The 20,195-nt window shown below is 41.1% G+C and overlaps 1 protein-coding gene and 1 long non-coding RNA gene across 4 annotated transcripts in view; both read right to left on the bottom strand.

Moving 5' to 3' along the window:
• Positions 1 to 1,579: 1,579 nt before the first annotated feature.
• LOC140235148 (uncharacterized) overlaps positions 1,580 to 20,195 on the bottom strand; it is a 47,889-nt gene continuing 29,273 nt past the window's right edge. For all 3 annotated transcript variants that reach the window (XR_011901675.1, XR_011901677.1, XR_011901676.1), the window contains exons 2-4: positions 9,073 to 9,335; positions 8,364 to 8,504; positions 1,580 to 2,622 (exon numbers count right to left, since the gene is read on the bottom strand). This is a non-coding gene — a long non-coding RNA (uncharacterized lncRNA). The remainder of the gene's footprint in view (positions 2,623 to 8,363; positions 8,505 to 9,072; positions 9,336 to 20,195) is intronic.
• LOC140234878 (monocarboxylate transporter 7-like) lies at positions 6,325 to 7,386 on the bottom strand. The gene has a single exon (XM_072314924.1). It carries the CDS (start codon positions 7,384 to 7,386, stop codon positions 6,325 to 6,327), a length of 1,062 nt encoding a protein of 353 aa, XP_072171025.1.

The raw sequence follows: 20,195 nt of genomic DNA, 5'->3' as shown, positions 1-20,195 counted from the left end.
GATGAAGCAGTTTTGCCATGAAGCATTTTGCCCTATATTTTACCAATAACATGCCGTTACCATGGCAACGCACTTTTTGCCACTGCGGAAATATGTGTCTTGCACATTAACATATTCAGATGAACATCTGTACCTAATTTCATAAAAATTGATCAAAAACTGTGGGAGGAGTTCGCGACGCAAGATTTGTACCCATTTTTGCCCATAATATGCCGTTACCATGGCAACGTACTTTTGGGTACTGTCAAAAAATACGTCTTGCACATCTACAACCCATGGCACACATCTGTGCCAAGTTTTATGGGAATCGGTTGAAAACTGAGGAAGTAGTTCGCGACGCAAGATTTGCAACGGACCGACCGCCCGACCGACCGCCCGACCGACCGACCGACCGCCCGACCGACCGCCCGACCGACCGCCCGACCGCCCGACCGTCCGCTGATTCCTATATACCCCCTTCAAACTTCGTTTGGCGGGGGTATAATAATAATAATAATAATAATAATGATATAACAATAATATGTTAATGAATTATATCTAGAATGATGACGACAGTAGTAACAATCCATGACATGACTTACAGGGTTTGCTGTCAGGAATGCGAAAATCACAGTAACTGGAAAATGTCTAAAGCACGTGGCAAAAAAGTATATAAGTATAAAAAGTATGAAAGTATTGATTCGCAGTTATTAGTTTTGAGAAGCAATATTTCTGATTTGTCATCAGTGTAATCACTAATTGCTTACAATTATAAGTACTCAATCATGCATATCAAAAAGACTTTAAATTAAATTTACATAATAATACAATTCTGGGACCATGTTTCAAACATGTGACATTATAACTTTTGGCATCACAAGGTTCCATTATGGAGTACACATAATATACAAATCTTGTCTGATGCACTGCTTGCAAAATTAACAAAGAAAACTGAAATGGTATATAGCTCTGTAGTAATGGCGTGCGTATCATTGAGAATGTTACAAAATTAGAATGGTACACGTCATCAAAATCTGTGCTCATTTATAAGTTCTCAACTAAGCACAGGATGACCAAATTTTTACACAGCATGTCCCCCTATAAAAGACACATTTGAACACACATTACACATAGAAATGTAAAGATAATCAAACACATACAAAAACATTACCTTGCCATACGAATGATAACTAAATATTACGCCGGATCCGCCAGGATATTTGTCGAAAAAACTCGACAGCCACAGCAGTGGCGGATCCAGGATGGGGAGCACGGGGCGCGCGCCGCCCCCCCCCCCCCTTCATTTTTGTTAAATCAAAAGAAGTACAAAGAAAAACAATGGGGGGGGGGGCGTGCGCCCCCTTTACGGAATTCCTGGATTCGCCCCTGCACAGTTCGTATCTATAAGATCGTTCGGATGACCCCCCCCCCCTCCCCTTCCTAGTGATAGCTAGGGGTTGAATCCAGTGAGAAGTACATGTATAAAGTTTGAAGAAGGATCAGGGGGTAACGGAGAGGTTCAGGAGTTTAGACAAAGAGTCAGTTTGAAGTTATTCATGTGCAAATGGGTACAAAAAAAAATCAATGACCTCTTTTTTTCCCCTCAGTTGGTTAGGCCCTTCACTTGTTTCCAAGTGACATTTATGCATGTCAAGCTTGCATGCACGACAAAATTAACTACAATGTATATGACCAAAATCGTCCGTCAATTCACACTTGGGAAAGCGTCCATTTCATTATTTTGTATTGAATGCATTAACAATCCCCTTCTATTGTTATTGCCAAAGACGACCTTTGCCGTCAGAATGATGGTTGTGCTGGGTAGCACCATTTAGAAGGATTTCTTAGATAATCATTACATTCCAGATGCTTATCTCAGGGAATTTAAAAACCAAATCGTGCCCCGTTTGTACGTATGACTTATTCTGTTCAGGCGTAAAGTGGCATCCCGAACTGGCCCATTTGAAAAGAATACAAGTTACCTACCAGTGTTTGTCAATTCCTCCTTTTTTCTACACTGCCATAAATCTTACAAAATTGTAGGTTTCTATGGTTACAAAGCGAATAGGAATAGCATTTAATATTACTCCGTTCATATTCGTCGACAGTGCTGGAGTTAGGCTAGACGCCTTCTGCTGAGCGTCTTTCCTGCGTCATTTGCGTCTTCTGCTCAGTTTTGCATTTCGTTTGTTGATTCATTCCTAAAGCTACATTCCTTCTAAATGGCATCAACGAATTCTAAAGAGTTGAATGGTTATTAACCCCTTACGTCACCCAGCACAGGCGCACATATTTACACAGATCATAATATATTTCAAAATATTAATACTATAAAGGGTAAGATGTATGGCTAGAAAATCGTACACATCAGAAAATCACAAACAAACCATTATGTTTGTTTGGTGGTGTCTTAGTTTGCTGTTTCCGTCTAAGGATCGCGACGCCCTGTCGGGTTGGGTGTAGGTCAGTTTATTGGCCCATAATGATTCTCGGGTAGGCTGTGAGCGAGTTACTGCTTCCCCACTGAAACACTTCGCCTTCTTACTACGATAAGAGCGACCACGAAGACCATGGCGGTAGCCTGAACGCATGCCAAGATATAGTATACCGTCCGAAAAGAACCAGTGACGTCATAAATCAGACCTTGAGGGGTGAGAAACAAACACGTCGAGAGTTCAGTGATGTTGTAATAAAAAGGAGGTAAGCGCTATCTTTAAATATTCTAAAGCAAGTCAATAATCAGACAGGACAAAATCAAAACCTTTCTAGTGATACCTAACTTGTTTCGTAATAGGAACATTTTTGAAGATATGATTAAACATCCCATAATTTTTTTCTAATCATTCTTTTTGTGTGTTCTTAACCAGCTTTAATCGCGAATTTCTCAAATTCACAAGAATGGAGTTACACTCGTTTTGCGATCAAACGCGTCATTTGTTACATGATGCACTGAGAATGAAACTATCACTAATGACAGTGATAATTTCAGTTCAGTTCAGTTCAAATTTATTTCATATTTCCACTTTCTCAATGATGAGATTACCAAATTATTGACAATAAAACAGGATTACAAAATATATACAATCATGTCTTTTGATTGAAGAAGAAGAAAAAAATATACTTGACACAAATGTACATGGTCATATCATATGAAGATGTCACAAGTAAGTATCAGAAATATGATGGAGCCTACATAAAAGCTTTAACGCTTGTAAAACTGTAGGTTCCCGAATTCATAGGCATATAATTATACGGGGAACGGATATGTTTGTCTTGACCAACTAAAATTATACCAGTACAAAAATCGATAAAGAATAAACTAATGAACCACATAGATATCGCACAACCAGACTGTATACGGATCTCGCGGTGTTTGAAAAAGAATGCTATATATTAAAAGTTGTATCGGTATCATTAAATAACTTAAATAACTTGGTGCTTCGGACAAGGACAAAAAACTGGGAGTATAAAATAAGTTGCTAAAAACGTGGTAGTGTGTATCCACTAAATAATAACTGAAGGTGAATAAAGATAAGGAAGAAGTAATATCTTGAAGTAATAGATTAACATAATGACAGTGATCATTGAAGATGAAAGCTTGGCAAACCTTCTATCTAATGATTATGACCGAGCCGAGGGAAGGACAATGGCAAAATTAAACAAGGCCTGCACCAAGCGCTGTCTTGCCTATATTTATTCATATCGCAATTTGTGGTTTTAGTGTTTATTTGTTTTTTCAATTTAAGTTTATTGACCTTTTTACCTTTGACCTTGTCCAACTACATAGATATTCAAACTGACCGGCATTTTAGGTAATGCATATTTGGCGTGAGTTTTGTGGTTTATAGCTCAAAGTTGCGGAAAGCTGAGAGCACACAGTATTCGGTGCTTATCAGGAAAAGTTCATTTATATCTTGACCGTTGACCTTGTCGGGAAAACTTGACCGGCATCTGTAAATGATGTACCTGTGATGTCAATTATGAAGATATAGCTAAACGCTTTGGAAAGTAATTAAGAATACACCATAATACCATGTGTTCAGCGCTTATCAGGTAAAGTTCGTTGACCTTTGTCTAAAATCGCTATAATATTCGAACCAGACCGGCATATTCAGGTGATGTAGACCTGTGGTCTGAGTTTCGTGGTCATAGCTTAAACATGTGGAAAGTTATGTAAGTACACCACAACATTGACGTTCTGACCTTTGATCTCGTCGAACTTCCCCCATATTCAAACGTGACCGACATCTTTAGGTTATTTGCCTGTAGTGTGAGCTTGATGGTCAAATCTTTGGAAAGTTATTGAGAATACACCAAAATTCGTTTTTGACGACGGCTACGGCGTGAAGTTATGCTTATGTCTCGCGTCTGCTACGCACGCAAGACAACAATGCCTTTGCCGAGTGATGTTCTTAGTCAAAAAAAAAAAAAAAAAAAAAAAAAAAAAAACAAGGTTCGTTGTTCCAAAAGTTCTTTTTTTCCCTGAAACACATAGGATAACTATACAAAATTTTTTATTTATCCACAATGGAAATAGGGATCGTTTATCCGAACATTTTGTGGATCTATTCCGAAGGTTGCGGATCATTAATTCGAAAACGAAAATAAGGTTCGTATTTACTAACGTTCGTTATTTAAAAATTGAAATAAGGTCTGTTGTTCCGAAGGTTCTTTAATTAGAAAATGAAATAAGGTTCGGTAATTACAAAACAACAACAACAACAACAACAACAACAACAACAGCAACAAAGAGATGCGTACCAACAAATCTCCGGAATTACGAACCTTATGTCGTTTTCGGATTAGAGAACATTTGGAATAACGTTTTTTTTCATTTATTCATTATTCATCAATTATTATTCTGTCTCATTGATTGCTCTATCTTTAACTTTTTAATCCTGCAATTTTCATATTTCATCAAAGTTAGTATCCAGCAATTCTTGGACTGACTATCGTCCTTTCTCCCTGTCCATACTGCAAATCTGGAATGAAAACACGCTGCATTGGCTCATTATTAAACTTCACTCTTAAAACATCCGAGTCAGAAATGACCCGGAACTGCAAAGGGTCCGTTGGTGTCATACACCGTTCGGGTCAAAAATGACTTGGAATTTGGTCATGAAGACCCCAAATGGGGTCACCCTTACCCAATTCATGACTCTGAATGGGTCATATCTGACCCCATTCCTTGTCATTTCTGACCCGGAACGGTGTGTGACCCCAACGGACCCAGTTCCTGGTCAGCTCTGACTCGGATGTTTTAAGAGTGTTGTACTTGTTTAATTTAAGTTTATATTATGTTACATGCATTATGTTATCTTACCAATGTTTCATCTACCATGTAGATACCTTGTGAAATCATTTGTTATTAAGCCTCGGGCAACAATGAATGATTCAATTGGATGACATAAATATATCAATAAATTAATCGTCTCGAAAAAAACAAACAAAACAAAACAAAACAGACCTTCGGAATAACGAACCTTATTTCGTTTTTGGATGAAAGAACCTTCGGAATAGTTAGAGGGGTGGTACAGTATTGGTGGAGATGAGAATTGGGCTTTTAACCTTTTGCGAGATACCAAGAAAACACTTGTGAAATAGTACAGAGCATACCATTTTAAGAGGAATTCAAAGTCTATTTGATGAAAATCGGTTTTGGAATTGCTGAGAATTAAAAAAAAACCCAAAACAAAGTAAAACAAAGTGATCGTAATAAAAGGTGGGTCCCACACTTTATTAGAATCGCTCTGTTTTGGATATCTCAGCCATTTCAAAACCAATTTTCATCAGATAAACGTTGAATTCCTCATGGGATTACATGCTCACTCATATTTCGTAAGAGGTTTCTCATTATCTCACCAAAAAATGTTAGATACCTGGAATAAGGTCTCAACCAAAACTATACGATCCCTTTAACCTTCGGCATAAAGAAACTTCGGAAAAACGAACATCATTTTCTTTTTGGAATAACGATTATTATTAATCAAACCTCTGAATAACAAACTGTAACCTCTATGCCAGAGGTGAGATGAAGAATTTTTTTTTTTTGCTACAGTGTGACATGGATGAGCAAATAGACGACGCAGTGATGAGGATGTGAAAGATAAGAGTAATAGAATCGAGTAAAAGGATGAAATCATGCCGAAAAAATATCGATACACGAAGAGACGAGAAAAAGAGAGAAAAGGGAAAGTAAAACAATAAATGACAGGTTATGATCTTGGTCTCCATAGGTGATCCCCCTGCGGACACAATACCTTCAACATGTTCAAAGCTCTATTAATATTGTTGACTTCGTCATATTTCTGCCCACGATATAACATCTTGTCACGAATCATGAAGTCATGTGACCATTAACTTTGACCGTGTACCTGAGACGAAGGAGGTCATGACCCCGCTGAGCCCTTTGCCGACGTACATGATGGATATTGCCGTAGAAACGACGCCGGGTTCAACAACCAGAGATAGCATTGGTTCGCATAAGCCAATGGAACCGTAGGCTCCAATACCAATTAGCAGGGAACACCCGATTAAATGTCCATACGATGCACTAACTGGCTGCAAAAATAACGTCACTGTCACTAACGATGCCATCGTCAGGTAGCAGTAAGGGCTCCATGTTGGGCGTAGCCGGAGCACCAGGGAGGTAAGAATTCTGGCCACTACACCCCCAATACCCCCGGTGGTTGCCATGTAAACGGCTCTTGACTCCTCAATGCCAACGGACACTGCGTACGGCACCACAAATAACATCCAACTGATGAACACGAACGAACCAAGAGCGTCGCATGGGAGCACAAACGCGAAGAACAGTTTAAGTTTAACAAGGAGCTCCTTCATCCAAGCCAATTGCATTGTCGTGCCAACTCTGTCTTCAAGGCAACGAAATTGCGGGACACTGGTTGTCGTTTCCCTGGTGTGAGGGATGCAGCTTTTGTCATAGATCATGGGTTTGTCATTGCAGCTTTCCACGTCAACTGAGTTTGTTTGCCTGTCGAGGTTTCCATGTAAATCAAGCTTTTTGGAATGGCGATCTAAATGCGCTTCATCTTTCCTATGATGAAGACTCTCTTCCTTAAAGGACGTGCTTTTTCCACGATGGATGACGGGTTGATCATTCAGCAAGCTTTCATGAACAATCTCGTGGTTAGAGCTCGCTCCTGATGTCTGCCTCGGGTTTTTCCTCGGCAGCTTCAAAACGAGTCCAATGGGAAACATGTTCAGATTGAGTCCACCCATGATAAGGAGGGCGCCCTTTAGTGAAAAGGCTTCCAGGAGAAATTCAATCATGATGGGCATGACGAGAATGCCGACAAGCGAGCCGACGAATGCAACTGAGCAGGCGAATGGGAACTGGACGCCGTAGTGTCGGTGGAGGCAGTGAAGAGCTGGAATGAGGACCATACTCTAGCCGATACCTTGGTCAAATAACCGAAGAAAGTCGTTGGTGAATATAAACAAGAAACAAAACAAATCGACTACTGAACGCAGCCATGGCAGGGGTAGTTCTGCCTTCAGAGGCAGTCATTCTAGAGCCATATCGTGGATTTTGACCCATGGCCTTGTAGGGTGACCTTAAATCAATATTTCACTTTCCGTTAAAAAAGAATCATTAAAAAAATATACATCTTACAATAATCACAATGCATGCATAGCCCTGCTCAGCAATGTCACCATGACATTGCTTGTTTTCAGATGCCGGTCCAGATCTTTAAAAACAAACAAATAAACAAACAAACAAACAAACTAGCAAAAAATAATGGAAAACAGAATTACAATGTCACATTACAAAAGCTAATGGAATACTACTTAATTATACTCAAAAGAACACTTAAAAACAAAACGTACATAGTCTTTCCTTATGTATCTCTATCGTTGTTAGATTTGCTGTCAGAGAGTGCCGTCCCCGCCCTTATCAAAAGTTTCTGTTGTCTGTTGTCACGAACCAACAAAATCTAAACTGTTACTTGGGTATGTTTAATCGGATTGGTGAGATCTGGACTGTGCAGACGAACTATCGGAAACGAAAAGAAATTAGAACATCTAGGAATGAATATCACGAACGTCCTAGTTCATAATCATGGAACGGGATTTACCCAGATTTAGTACAATTTCACATTTATATGCGCAGGTCAAGAGGACTGTTCAGTCCTTACCAAGGTACGATATTCTTTTTGTGTTAATGGTGTCTTGAAATGAAAGTTTTCATCAGAACCTCAGATTGCGAATTGCGAAGACAAGCGCCGTCTAAATCCGAGTGTTTTTCAGCTTTTAAAGGCAATATTCAAAACGCACCAAGCAAACCACAAGATGGCGACCACAACTGTCATCTTTTCTGGTACTCCATTATTTATAGCTCACATTCTCATATCGATACCAACCTACACAAATAAACAGGACTCCCAGTGGAACGACGCCATAAACGAAGGCAGATGACGTCATGGCCACTCCAGCAATGAAACCTCCTGCCATCGATACTTTTTTGGCGTCCACACGGAGTATCAGAAGTCGTATGAAGATGCCTGTCATGGAAAGTAGCATTAAAAACATCATCAAAATCGGGGACTGTGCTTACCGAGCAAAGGAAAAGGTGTGTTTTCAATAAATATCACCTCATCTGAGTAAAGTAAAGGTCCTATGTATATTTCAAGTTTGTAGATTTAAACAAAGTTCTTTTTTTTAATCATATTTCTTTGTACTTGAATAGCAGTCTTCGGTTTGTAGTGTTTTTTTTTTCATGATTTTTCCCCCTTGTGAAGACGTGCTGACGAGTGATCGGTGTGAATCAGTTTCTTAACTGCTCTTCAGGATTAACCATGCTTTTTATCTCTGGACTGAATTTGAAGTTTTGTCTCAATGCATAAATTTCTGCACAGGATCAGACGAGTGTACAAAAATTTAAATCCCTAAGCAAGTGATTTGCATTCAACGATGTCTGTTGAAAGTGAGATAACGAATTAGGAGGTCTCTAAAAAACAGTTTGTCGGAATTCATCATCGATGATTAATGCATACAAGCAGAAGATCATCCCTGTTTATAAAATGAATACTACAGGAAATAGTGATGAGTACAACCATTGAATTGGCTTACTAGAGCAGTATTCGATAGACCACGGAAGTGATGTTAAGGCACCCATAACGGCGTACGAAGAATCAAGCTGCTTCACAAAAGACGGGATCATAACCCCAAGCGACTTCAGCATTCCGGCCTCGAGAAATAAGAAAGAAAATACCGCCACCAGCACAACGTGGCGCCACGGATCACGTGGCTTCTTGGCGTCGTCAGCCATTGGTAGAATTTGTGTCACCAAACCGACGTCTTCTGCCTCCGGTATAACTTCGTGTTGCGGTGCCCTGAAAGTATTAAGTAGAAAATCTGACAAACTTGGGCCAACCGGAGATTATCGAGTCAGCGAATCGAAATATTTCCTTCACTACAGACATTACAAGATTCGAGTTGGATTCAGTGACGTTTGGTATGATTAACCCTTTGAGTTTACGGTTTGTTTGTTTTTCTTTATTGTATACTATCTGACACCATGAAATACTTAGTGTGTTATTACTGTTATCTACTGCTAACTACGTTTACCAGCAAGCTGAGTTTATAGCTTAGTGTTTGAAGACAAACTATCAAGATATCAAAGTGTTAAGATACTCCCTATCTCATTTCACCTTGAATTTGTCAATACCCGAGCAGCGCTACTTCTTCCCTGGAAAATCTGTTTGTCTTTAATCAGCGCAGCCTTTTTCTTTTTGGACTTCCAAATCTAAAAAAAAAAGGGGGGGGGGCCGAAGGGGGAGGTCGCATTGAAGTTATGCGATCTAATGCACACTTTGAGTGAAATGTTACGAAAATGTTTAACAAAAAATAGTAAGAAAAGTATGTGTTCAGATAATATTTGAAAGAGTAAATCGTCATATCTGTTCCGTCTTGCTTCACGTTTGCATCTGCACTGTGTACAAACTCTATGAAGGTGCCCCAAGCAGAAGACATGGTGTTGGTAGAGGGTTGTATCAACGGAATCGATCACTCGTTGCTCGCTTTTAGTACAATATATTGGAAAGTGTTTTAAACTATTGTACCGAGTCTGTAGAGGTGCACCGATTTGGGGAATGGTGTGTGAGGGTATCTCCTTCCCACTCTGCAATTTAACGATCTTGTGTGCACATTTTGTCTGATGTTTTGTCGACAAGTCAGGAGCTTCAAAACATAGACGCTTGTATACTAATCGGCAGGTATTGCACGAGGGACTCCGAACTTCCTATTTCGTGTTTTTTTGGTGCCCCAACACTTCTGTGCATTAAGTTTGTACTTAGACCTAATTTTTAAAGGTTTCTGCTGCATTGAAATTTCTGGCCTTCCTAACAACACACGCGTATAAATGACTGAAGTTTTAATCTGTTTCGAGGCCTTGAATTGTTTGTATTGTCTCGGAGGCAGCCTCTTAATCGTGAACAGATGAACAGTTTGATCCCTGGAGTGTTTCTGGAAATGTATCAGTCAGACTACAAGGCCCGCATTCACAAAGGTGTTACAATCTTTGTCCATGATTTAAACACTGGCGTAGATTTGGACCGGGGATTTGGGAGGCGGAAAAAAAAAATGCGTGTATACTGTATGCATGCACATGAAGCGGGTCTCCTTTGCAACCTTTCATCAAATAAGATATTTTTTTGAATATTTCACTCAAAATGTGCACCAGATCGTTGAATTTCAATTCAAAATATGCAAAATCTCTCGTGCTTGGGAGGGGGTATCCCCCTCCCAAACCCTCCCCCTCTGTGCCTCTTTCCCTAGCTTAGTACACTTTTTAGATTTACACAAAAAAAAATATGAATAATTCTGAGTGCACAAGACTTATCACTTATATTCCCAAAACTCAAGGTTCCCTCATGTATAAGGGGAATTTCCCCTTTTAATCGACCCTTTCCTCCCTCAGCCCCCCCCCCCCATCAGTTTTTTTTTTTTTTTTTGTGATTTCCCAAATGTTGATTCCATCAATTATGCGTATACGAGATATCTCAATTTCAACCTTAAAAAAGGCAAAAGCTCCATCGGAAGGGAAGGGTGGAGATAACACTCGCCCACGCCTTCTCCCCGCTCGCCCCGCCCTCCCCCCCCCCCCTTCCGCCATGCATAGAAGTAGACTCTGGCTATATCGCTTTATTTCAATTCTAAAAACGCAAAAGCTCCGCGAGCGGGAGGGGGAATCCCCCTTCCCCTAAGCTCTACCTCACTAGACTTTATACATACACACAGATGGTGCACATTCGGAATAAGAGCTAAATTCCGTGATTTTAACACTTCGATGAAAACGCAAAATCACCTTCGTGTGGGAGGGGATATGCCCCTATCTACACCCTCGTGTGCATGCTTTTTCTGTTTGATTGCTGAACTGCAGACAGCGTTCATGATATTCAGTGTTAACAAGAATTAATACAAGAAGATTATTTAAATGATATACCATTTTATAGGCAAATTGTTTAATAATAATCTACACTAAAATATACTGCAACCTTAAACAAGTGGGACTGTTTCAACTCGTTAAAACACGCAAAAACATGCATCAGATTGCACCATTTGCAACATCAAAATGCAAAAAGTTCTCACCGTGGGAGGGGGGACACCCCCCTCCCACACCCTCCCCCTTCGCTGGCTCCGCTCGCTCGGGTTCAGTCGCGTTCATGATATTCAGTGAAAAGAATTAACACAAGAAGTGTATTTAAATTGTACCATATTATAGGCAAATTGTTCAATGATAATCTACATCAAAATATACTGCTACCTTAAACAAGTGGGACTGTTTCTCGTCGATAAAACGCGCAAAAACATGCATCAAATTGCACCATTTACAACATCAAAATGCAAAAAGTTCTTACCGTGGGAGGGGGGACACCCCCCTCCCACACCCTCCCCTCCCCCCTCGCTCGCTCCGCTCGCTCGGGTTCAGTCGCGTTCATGATATTCAGTGAAAAGAATGAACACAAGAAGTGTATTTAAATTGTACCATTTTATAGGCAAATTGATCAATGATAATCTACATCAAAATATACTGCTACCTTAAACAAGTGGGACTGTTTCTCGTCGATAAAACGCGCAAAAACATGCATCAAATTGCACCATTTACAACATCAAAATGCAAAAAGTTCTCACCGTGGGAGGGGGGACATCCCCCTCCCACACCCTCCCCTCCCCCCTCGCTCGCTCCGCTCGCTCGGGTTCAGTCGCGTTCATGATATTCAGTGAAAAGAATTAACACAAGAAGTGTATTTAAATTGTACCATTTTATAGGCAAATTGTTCAATAATAATCTACAGTGTACATCAAAATATACTGCTACCTTAAACAAGTGGGACTGTTTCTCGTCGATAAAACGCGCAAAAACATGCATCAAATTGCACCACTTACAACATCAAAATGCAAAAAGTTCTTACCGTGGGAGGGGGGACACCCCCCTCCCACACCCTCCCCCCTCGCTCGCTCCGCTCGCTCGGGTTCAGTCGCGTTCATGATATTCAGTGAAAAGAATTAATATAAGAAGTGTGTTTATATTACACCATTTTATAGGCAAATTGTTCAATAATAATCTACACTAAAATATACTGCTACCTTAAACAAGTGGGACTGTTTCACGTCGATAAAACGAGCAAAAACATGTATCAAATTGCACCATTTGCAACATCAAAATGCAAAAAGTTCTTACCGTGGGAGGGGGAACACCCCCCTCCCACACCCTCCCCTCCCCCCTCGCTCGTTCCGCTCGCTCGGGTTCAGTCGCGTTCATGATATTCAGTGAAAAGAATTAATACAAGAAGTGTATTTAAATCATACCATTTTATAGGCAAATCTTATTGTTCAATGATAATCTACATCAAAATATACTGCTACCTTAAACAAGTGGGACTGTTTCTCGTCGATAAAACTCGCAAAAACATGCATCAAATTGCACCATTTACAACATCAAAATGCAAAAAGTTCTTACCGTGGGAGGGGGGACACCCCCCTCCCACACCCTCCCCTCCCCCCTCGCTCGCTCCGCTCGCTCGGGTTCAGTCGCGTTCATGATATTCAGTGAAAAGAATTAACACAAGAAGTGTATTTAAATTGTACCATTTTATAGGCAAATTGATCAATGATAATCTACATCAAAATATACTGCTACCTTAAACAAGTGGGACTGTTTCTCGTCGATAAAATGCGCAAAAACATGCATCAAATTGCACCATTTGCAACATCAAAATGCAAAAAGTTCTTACCGTGGGAGGGGGGACATCCCTCTCCCACACCCTCCCCTCCCCCCTCGCTCGCTCCGCTTGCTCGGGTTCAGTCGCGTTCATGATATTCAGTGAAAAGAATTAACACAAGAAGTGTATATAAATTGTACCATTTTATAGGCAAATTGTTCAATAATAATCTACATCAAAATATACTGCTACCTTAAACAAGTGGGACTGTTTCTCGTCGATAAAACGCGCAAAAACATGCATCAAATTGCACCATTTACAACATCAAAATGCAAAAAGTTCTTACCGTGGGAGGGGGACACCCCCCTCCCACACCCTCCCCCCTCGCTCGCTCCGCTCGCTCGGGTTCAGTCGCGTTCATGATATTCAGTGAAAAGAATTAATATAAGAAGTGTGTTTAAATTGTACCATTTTATAGGCAAATTGTTCAATAATAATCTACACTAAAATATACTGCTACCTTAAACAAGTGGGACTGTTTTACGTCGATAAACGAGCAAAAACATGTATCAAATTGCACCATTTGCAACATCAAAATGCAAAAAGTTCTTACCGTGGGAGGGGGAACATTCCCCTACCACACCCTCCCCTCCCCCCTCGCTCGCTCCGCTCGCTCGGGTTCAGTCGCGTTCATGATATTCAGTGAAAAGAATTATTACAAGAAGTGTATTTAAATTATACCATTTTATAGGCAAATTGTTCAATAATAATCTACATCAAAATATACTGCTACCTTAAACAAGTGGGACTGTTTCACGTCGATAAAACGCGCAAAAACATGCATCAAATTGCACCATTTACAACATCAAAATGCAAAAATTTCTTACCGTGGGAGGGGGGAAACCCCCCTCCCACACCCTCCCCCCCCCCCTCGCTCGCTCCGCTCGCTCGGGCTCGGTCGCTTCGCTCCCTCGCAGACTAACCGCCCCCCCCATAAGATCAAATCCTGGCTACGCCGTTGGATTTAAAAGATGGACAAAGACCTTACTTTGGTATGGGGCGCCAAGTGTCGCATGGCCCATTTCGTCGACGAAATGACTATTTCGTTAACGAAATGTTCATTTCGTTACGAAATGTCCACGTTTTATACCATGGACAAGAATTGTACCACCTTCGTGAATTCGGGCCCAAAAGTTTTCACCCAACACGTGTATAGAGCAAAAAGGTGGTCAAACATTTCAATTTATTTATTTTTTTTTTAATTGGACCCTAATTATGAATTATGCCTGCTTTTGCTTTAGTATCGAATTATGTTATTACCCACGCCGATGAAAATCGGCAGGGGTTTATGTAAAGGGTTCCGTATGTTTGTCTGTTTGTTTAGTGTTTGTTTGTTTGTTTGTGTACAAGATAACAAGAGAACGGGTTAACGGATTTGCACGAAATGTTCAGGGAATGTTTGGATAATGACAGGAAAGAATCAATTAGATTTTGGCGATAATTGGTTGACCCTTGCAAATTCTGTGTGACCTTGAAGTTTTGACCCCATGGTATAGTGATCACTCCGAACATTTCCCGTTTCTTTCTTTGCGATTTACCGCTACCATACGAAAACATAACTCCAAACGATCCGACTTCGCTGCTCAAATTAATGTTCGTAAGATTTCCGAAATTTACGTTTGAGAGACTGTCCTTCTGGATTTATGAAAGTTCGCTCTCCGTCGTCACAAACTGGCCCGTATTTGGTGATTTTTTCAAATTAACATTGCGCCAGTAAATAAGGAGAAACATCAGACGATCTTGGTATATGATGTTCAAGAGTTTAATGGCCGTGACCGAGTCAACAGTACGGTACAGGTACACACGTCGGGTGTAACACGTTGCTATTGCATGCACAACACATGGAAACTGATCAGAGTATGGAAAGCCACTTGATACAACATAACTATAATTATAATCATAATGGCGTGATCCCTTTCTTCTTTCCTCTCATTACTTAAATGATGATACTTAGTACCATGTACCAAATCTACTCAAAACTATTGTTTCTGAAACAGCCTTGATCAACAACACGGTGTCAGGTTATACAAGAGCAAAACAACAATTATACGCACTGTCCTTCACACCACATAGGGCTTAATTTTGAATAATGTAACATATATAAACAAAACAACTATCAACATCCTTCTCAATGAATAACTTATGGCTGTTAGACGACTATTATCTATAGTGGCCTACTCTAAAAATAGATGTTGGTCACATATCCAAAACAAAAACAATCTGCACCATAACATTAGACCAATTTAGATCGATTATGCAACTACACATTGTAGTACCATAAATACACTATCACAGACACATTACAAAATCAGGCCTACCTTACTCACACAGTATTTAGCTCATATAACATCGCTCAGAACACGATTAACATGCTGAAACTATTCTGATCAAAACACCTCCATTAATCATAAATCACTCTTTACCAACATCAAAGTAACTACCACATTTATAAGTGCTTTAGCACACAGAGTAACTCATAAATAGATTACACTAAACCTCAAACTTTAACAGAGTAAAATCAATAGCAAAATATTGAAAATGGTACTTTGCACAGCAAGCAATGGAAGTACACTGTACATACCTACCTACCTCAATACGTACCCCTATAACGAATACTCAAGGAACACTTCCATCACGCCTTATGGAAAACATACATGTGTAACTACCTACCTTACTACATACACTGTACATCTATCATTAATACTCAACACTTACATCACACCTCACTCCTATTTTCCTCCTTGAGTCAAACGTACAAGTAAACTTACAATGGACCAGCTTCGCAATAAGAGGAATAACGTGTATTAAAACAGCAAAAATTACTAGTACCGTTGTTACAACAATTAGTGCGTATAAGATACTGGCAAAAGGGCCACAAACATACACTGTAAGTGGATACATGGGAGAAGTGTGAAAAAAAAATCCCAAGAAACCTATAGTCCAAGACTATAATGAACAATAAATACAACCACATTTAGTACAGAAGTCCACAAAACAAAACATTATCCGATACACACTAAGGCTAACTTCGAGAGTGTGACATCTATAAAAATAAAAATTGTCCTGAAGTATGGATGTACAAGCAAACTACATTGTCTGTGATACACCAAAAAAAAATGACATGTATTATCATTCATGAAACTGTGTGTTATGGATATCTGTATAGAATATTACGAAAGGTGGACGGAGGGTCAGGCCTAGAGAATGGGTACATGTACCTGCCCCTCAAAAAGGATGCGTTTGTAAGCGAAGTATGAATATACAGTAGTATCAAGTACGCATATTATGAAAATGATTGGCAGGTATAAGAAGCAATAATCCGGCATACAATATAAAAACTGTGCCTAAAGATGACACCACTTACAAATTACACTGTACATAAAAAATGCGACGAGATATAATGAAAATTCAAGGCATACAGGCACCACTATGGGAGAAGCTAGTATACAACTTAAAGTCATTTTGCTCCAGAAATAAAATACAGCCTACATCACGATATGAATTAACCAGCAGTGAGTACCAACAGGTAACCTAGTACGAATTAAAAACCAGGACATACATGTACACTGTAAAAGACTTCATCACACAGTAGAAAGAGGAGAAGGTGCGGTCCCTTCCGGAAAACAAAATATGCGTACAGCTGTATGTCACATCTGAAGGAAAAATACATGTACTCCCTTTTGACTTGACACTTGGGCAAATATGGAAGTAATGGCAGGTATTGGACTCTTCAATACACACAACATGCAGACAGAAAAAGAAATGTAACGAAGTTTAATGTTCATAAGTAACTATTGACATCGAGCTGTAATAAGACAATAATAAAGCACTTGAAACATATAACGTGACATACAGTGTATTCCCTTCATCTGTTAAAAAAGGGATAATCATAAATTTTGAGAAGAAATGGCACACTTGTGACAACAATGAACACAATATAATTAACATAACCTTAATGCCACTTTGAGAAACAAAATATCCTGCAATGCAGAGGATATGAAGTAATAGTCTACCAACACGGACATATCAGAATTACATTGTATGTCTACTAACCATAGTTTAAGGGAAAGTAAGAAACAAAACTACATAAAGAATTATACACTGCTTAAAGCAGTAGAACATGACAAGGGGGTAAGAAACCCTAATTAAGTCCTTCAACCTGGAGTTACTGGGGACAAGGGAGGGTGGGACGGCACTGCGGGGTCAGTAAAGGCTGGGGGTACTGGGGGATGCGCGATCCAAGGCAGAGGGGAGCAGTTGACGTCCACGGTTAACCAGTCGGTGATGTCACTGGTAGGAGCTTGGTGAACAGGATGGCACTTGGTGGTCATCATCCAGCTGGCAAGATGCAGAGCACCATCAAGGGGGCGAAGGGAAGGACCTCCTTCAACAGGGATTGAAGGCAGGCGGTGGCCAAAGGTCCAGGGGAATGAACTCCAGGTTGGGCTAGCGTCAAAGCAGGCGGGGCCAGCACTATCCAAGGACAGGTGGAGGCCCAGGGTGTCATCATCGGCATTGGGGGTTCGTGACTGGTCAGCAGCAAGGACAGAAACCGCAGTCTGACTGGTTGATGGACACACGTCTGGTGATGGAGTACGGCAATCCAGCTGGTGGACAGGATCACGAAGCTCTCCAGCAACAACCAGGGCTGACAGCTGGTCACTCCGGTCAAGGACAGACTGACACTGGTAGCTAAATGCTGCCATGTCACGATTGGCGTTGTGATGTAGCGGAGGCGAGACAGCCACACCATCACTGTTGTGGGGAACACCTGGCGTCTCTCCATCAGAGCTGATGATGGGCCACTTCTGATGATCATCAGGAGGGGTGATGTACTCGGGATACAAGGAGGGAAATGTCTCGCCAGCACTGGGAAGACCAACACTCTCAGGAGATGGGTGGAGTCCCATCAGTGTATGACCTATGGGATTCTTAGAGCGAGGCTCAGCAATGATCTCAGGGGTACCAGAACTACACTCTATACACGCAGGGGGATCAGAGCTAGGCTCAGTGATAGAAGTACAGTGCACTCCCGTTACAACGAACACGGTTATAACGAAATTTCGCTATAACGAAGTAAATCTTCTGGTCCCAAAATTAACACCATTAAAGTCTATGGTACAAAATTCGCTTATAACGAACACGGTTATAGCGAAATTTCCGTTACAACGAAGTCTTTTCCGAGCGCCACAGACAAAGAAAAACAAAAGAAATGAGCTCCGTTATAACGAAATGCGAATTGCTTTCGAAAATACGTAGCGGAACAAGCATTTATCCGTCTCTGCATGGGTGAACGCTTCACACCACTGTGTGTTCGCTCCTTGTGTCACGCACAGTTTCTGAGGGGAACTTGCGTTTATTATTGTAATACAGTTATCCCTTCACATTTCACATAGCTTTCCAGTGTATGATGAGTATTCAGCAAACATAATATGATATATATATATATACGTGGTTCCTTGTTTTCGTTATATATTGTATTTGTTCGGTTATAACGAAATTTCGTTATAACGAAAGAAAACTGCCGGTCCCGAGCATTTCGTTATAACGGGAGTGCACTGTATCACAAGTGGGATCAATGACTGGGGGTTTACATGTAGTGTGTGTACACTCATCTAAAGAGGACCGAGAGCTGTCTACTGAGACTAGGGAGCCCATACTATGTTCACTAGAAGAGGGAGCAGCACCAGTTCCACGGGAGTCACACACAGAGCTATGCTCAGTAACCATGGCAACACCACTGACCTCGGTACAGGGAAAAGCAGAGCTGGGCTCAGTGACAGGAGTAGCAGTGGGACAGTCAACCTCAGATCCACTACATGAAGTGGTCAAAATACCAGAGGACTTACTCGTATGTGTAATGGGGAAATCATCGAACCAATCATCCTTATCAGCATGGTCAAAGCTAAGATTGTCACCTAGATACTCTTTAGTCTGGGTACTAATGCCACATTCATCTTCCCTCTCATTCTCAGGAAAGCATTCACATTTAGCAGACTGACGTATTTCAGACTGACCACCGGTGTCACTTTCTTCCTCCCTCTCATTCTCCAGAAGCCACATACAATCATCATCGGGCTGATCCCCAACACATTCATCATGTTGTGTCTCATACTCTTTGCACTTCTGTGCAGACACCGTAGGCTTACTAATCTGATTGCCGTCATGTTCAGACTCGATCGACTCAGACACATGTGAACGCTCATACTCACATGCACCAGCACATGTTGCAGTCTTATTAATCTGCACAGGGATATCACACTGCCCATAAACTGTATGTTCAGATGTAGACTCACATACACACTCACACTCTGTCTCCGTCTTCACTACATCGACATCATCACTCGTCGCTGTGTGCACAGGCATATCAACACAACCTACGGTTACCGTTGAATCAGTGTATGTGAACACAACCTCGTCCCAAAACATGATCTGGCGTTTCAAGGGCCTAATGGACAAATCGTTGTGTTCCATGAATGGAGCACCTGCTGCGACCGCAGCATTCATATACCCATCCTCAACCACAAAGCCGTCAAACCACATCTCATAACCACTAGCACTGTGGACCAGTCGGAAAGAAGTGAGACCTACAATGCATGATGGGAGGGTAAACGATTCATCACAATCAATGTAGTCGTCATAGCCAAAATCGTCAACGACGATCTCCAAACCACACGCTTCAGCAGTCGATTCACTCACTAAATTAATGGGAGAACCAGAATGCAATTCAACCTGTAAAATCTCTTCATAACCTCCCCGAAGGGTAGCAGGGAAATGAGGGACCTTATCGTCAGGCTTGCGTGTCGCCTCGAAGTCCGAAGCGGCATTGCCAACCGGGCGCCAGGGCTGGGCTTTCTCCACCTCAGGCTTCGCGGAGGCAGCAGCGCAACGCCGCTCGCGCTCGGATGCCGTGCCGCTACGAGTGGGCTCGGCCACAGCCGCGCATCGCTGCGTCGACGATGCTGCGGG

Source organism: Diadema setosum, chromosome 11, assembly GCF_964275005.1.
Source record: "Diadema setosum chromosome 11, eeDiaSeto1, whole genome shotgun sequence".
Classification (NCBI taxonomy): domain Eukaryota; kingdom Metazoa; phylum Echinodermata; class Echinoidea; order Diadematoida; family Diadematidae; genus Diadema; species Diadema setosum.
This window is presented reverse-complemented; position numbering and strand designations above follow the sequence as displayed.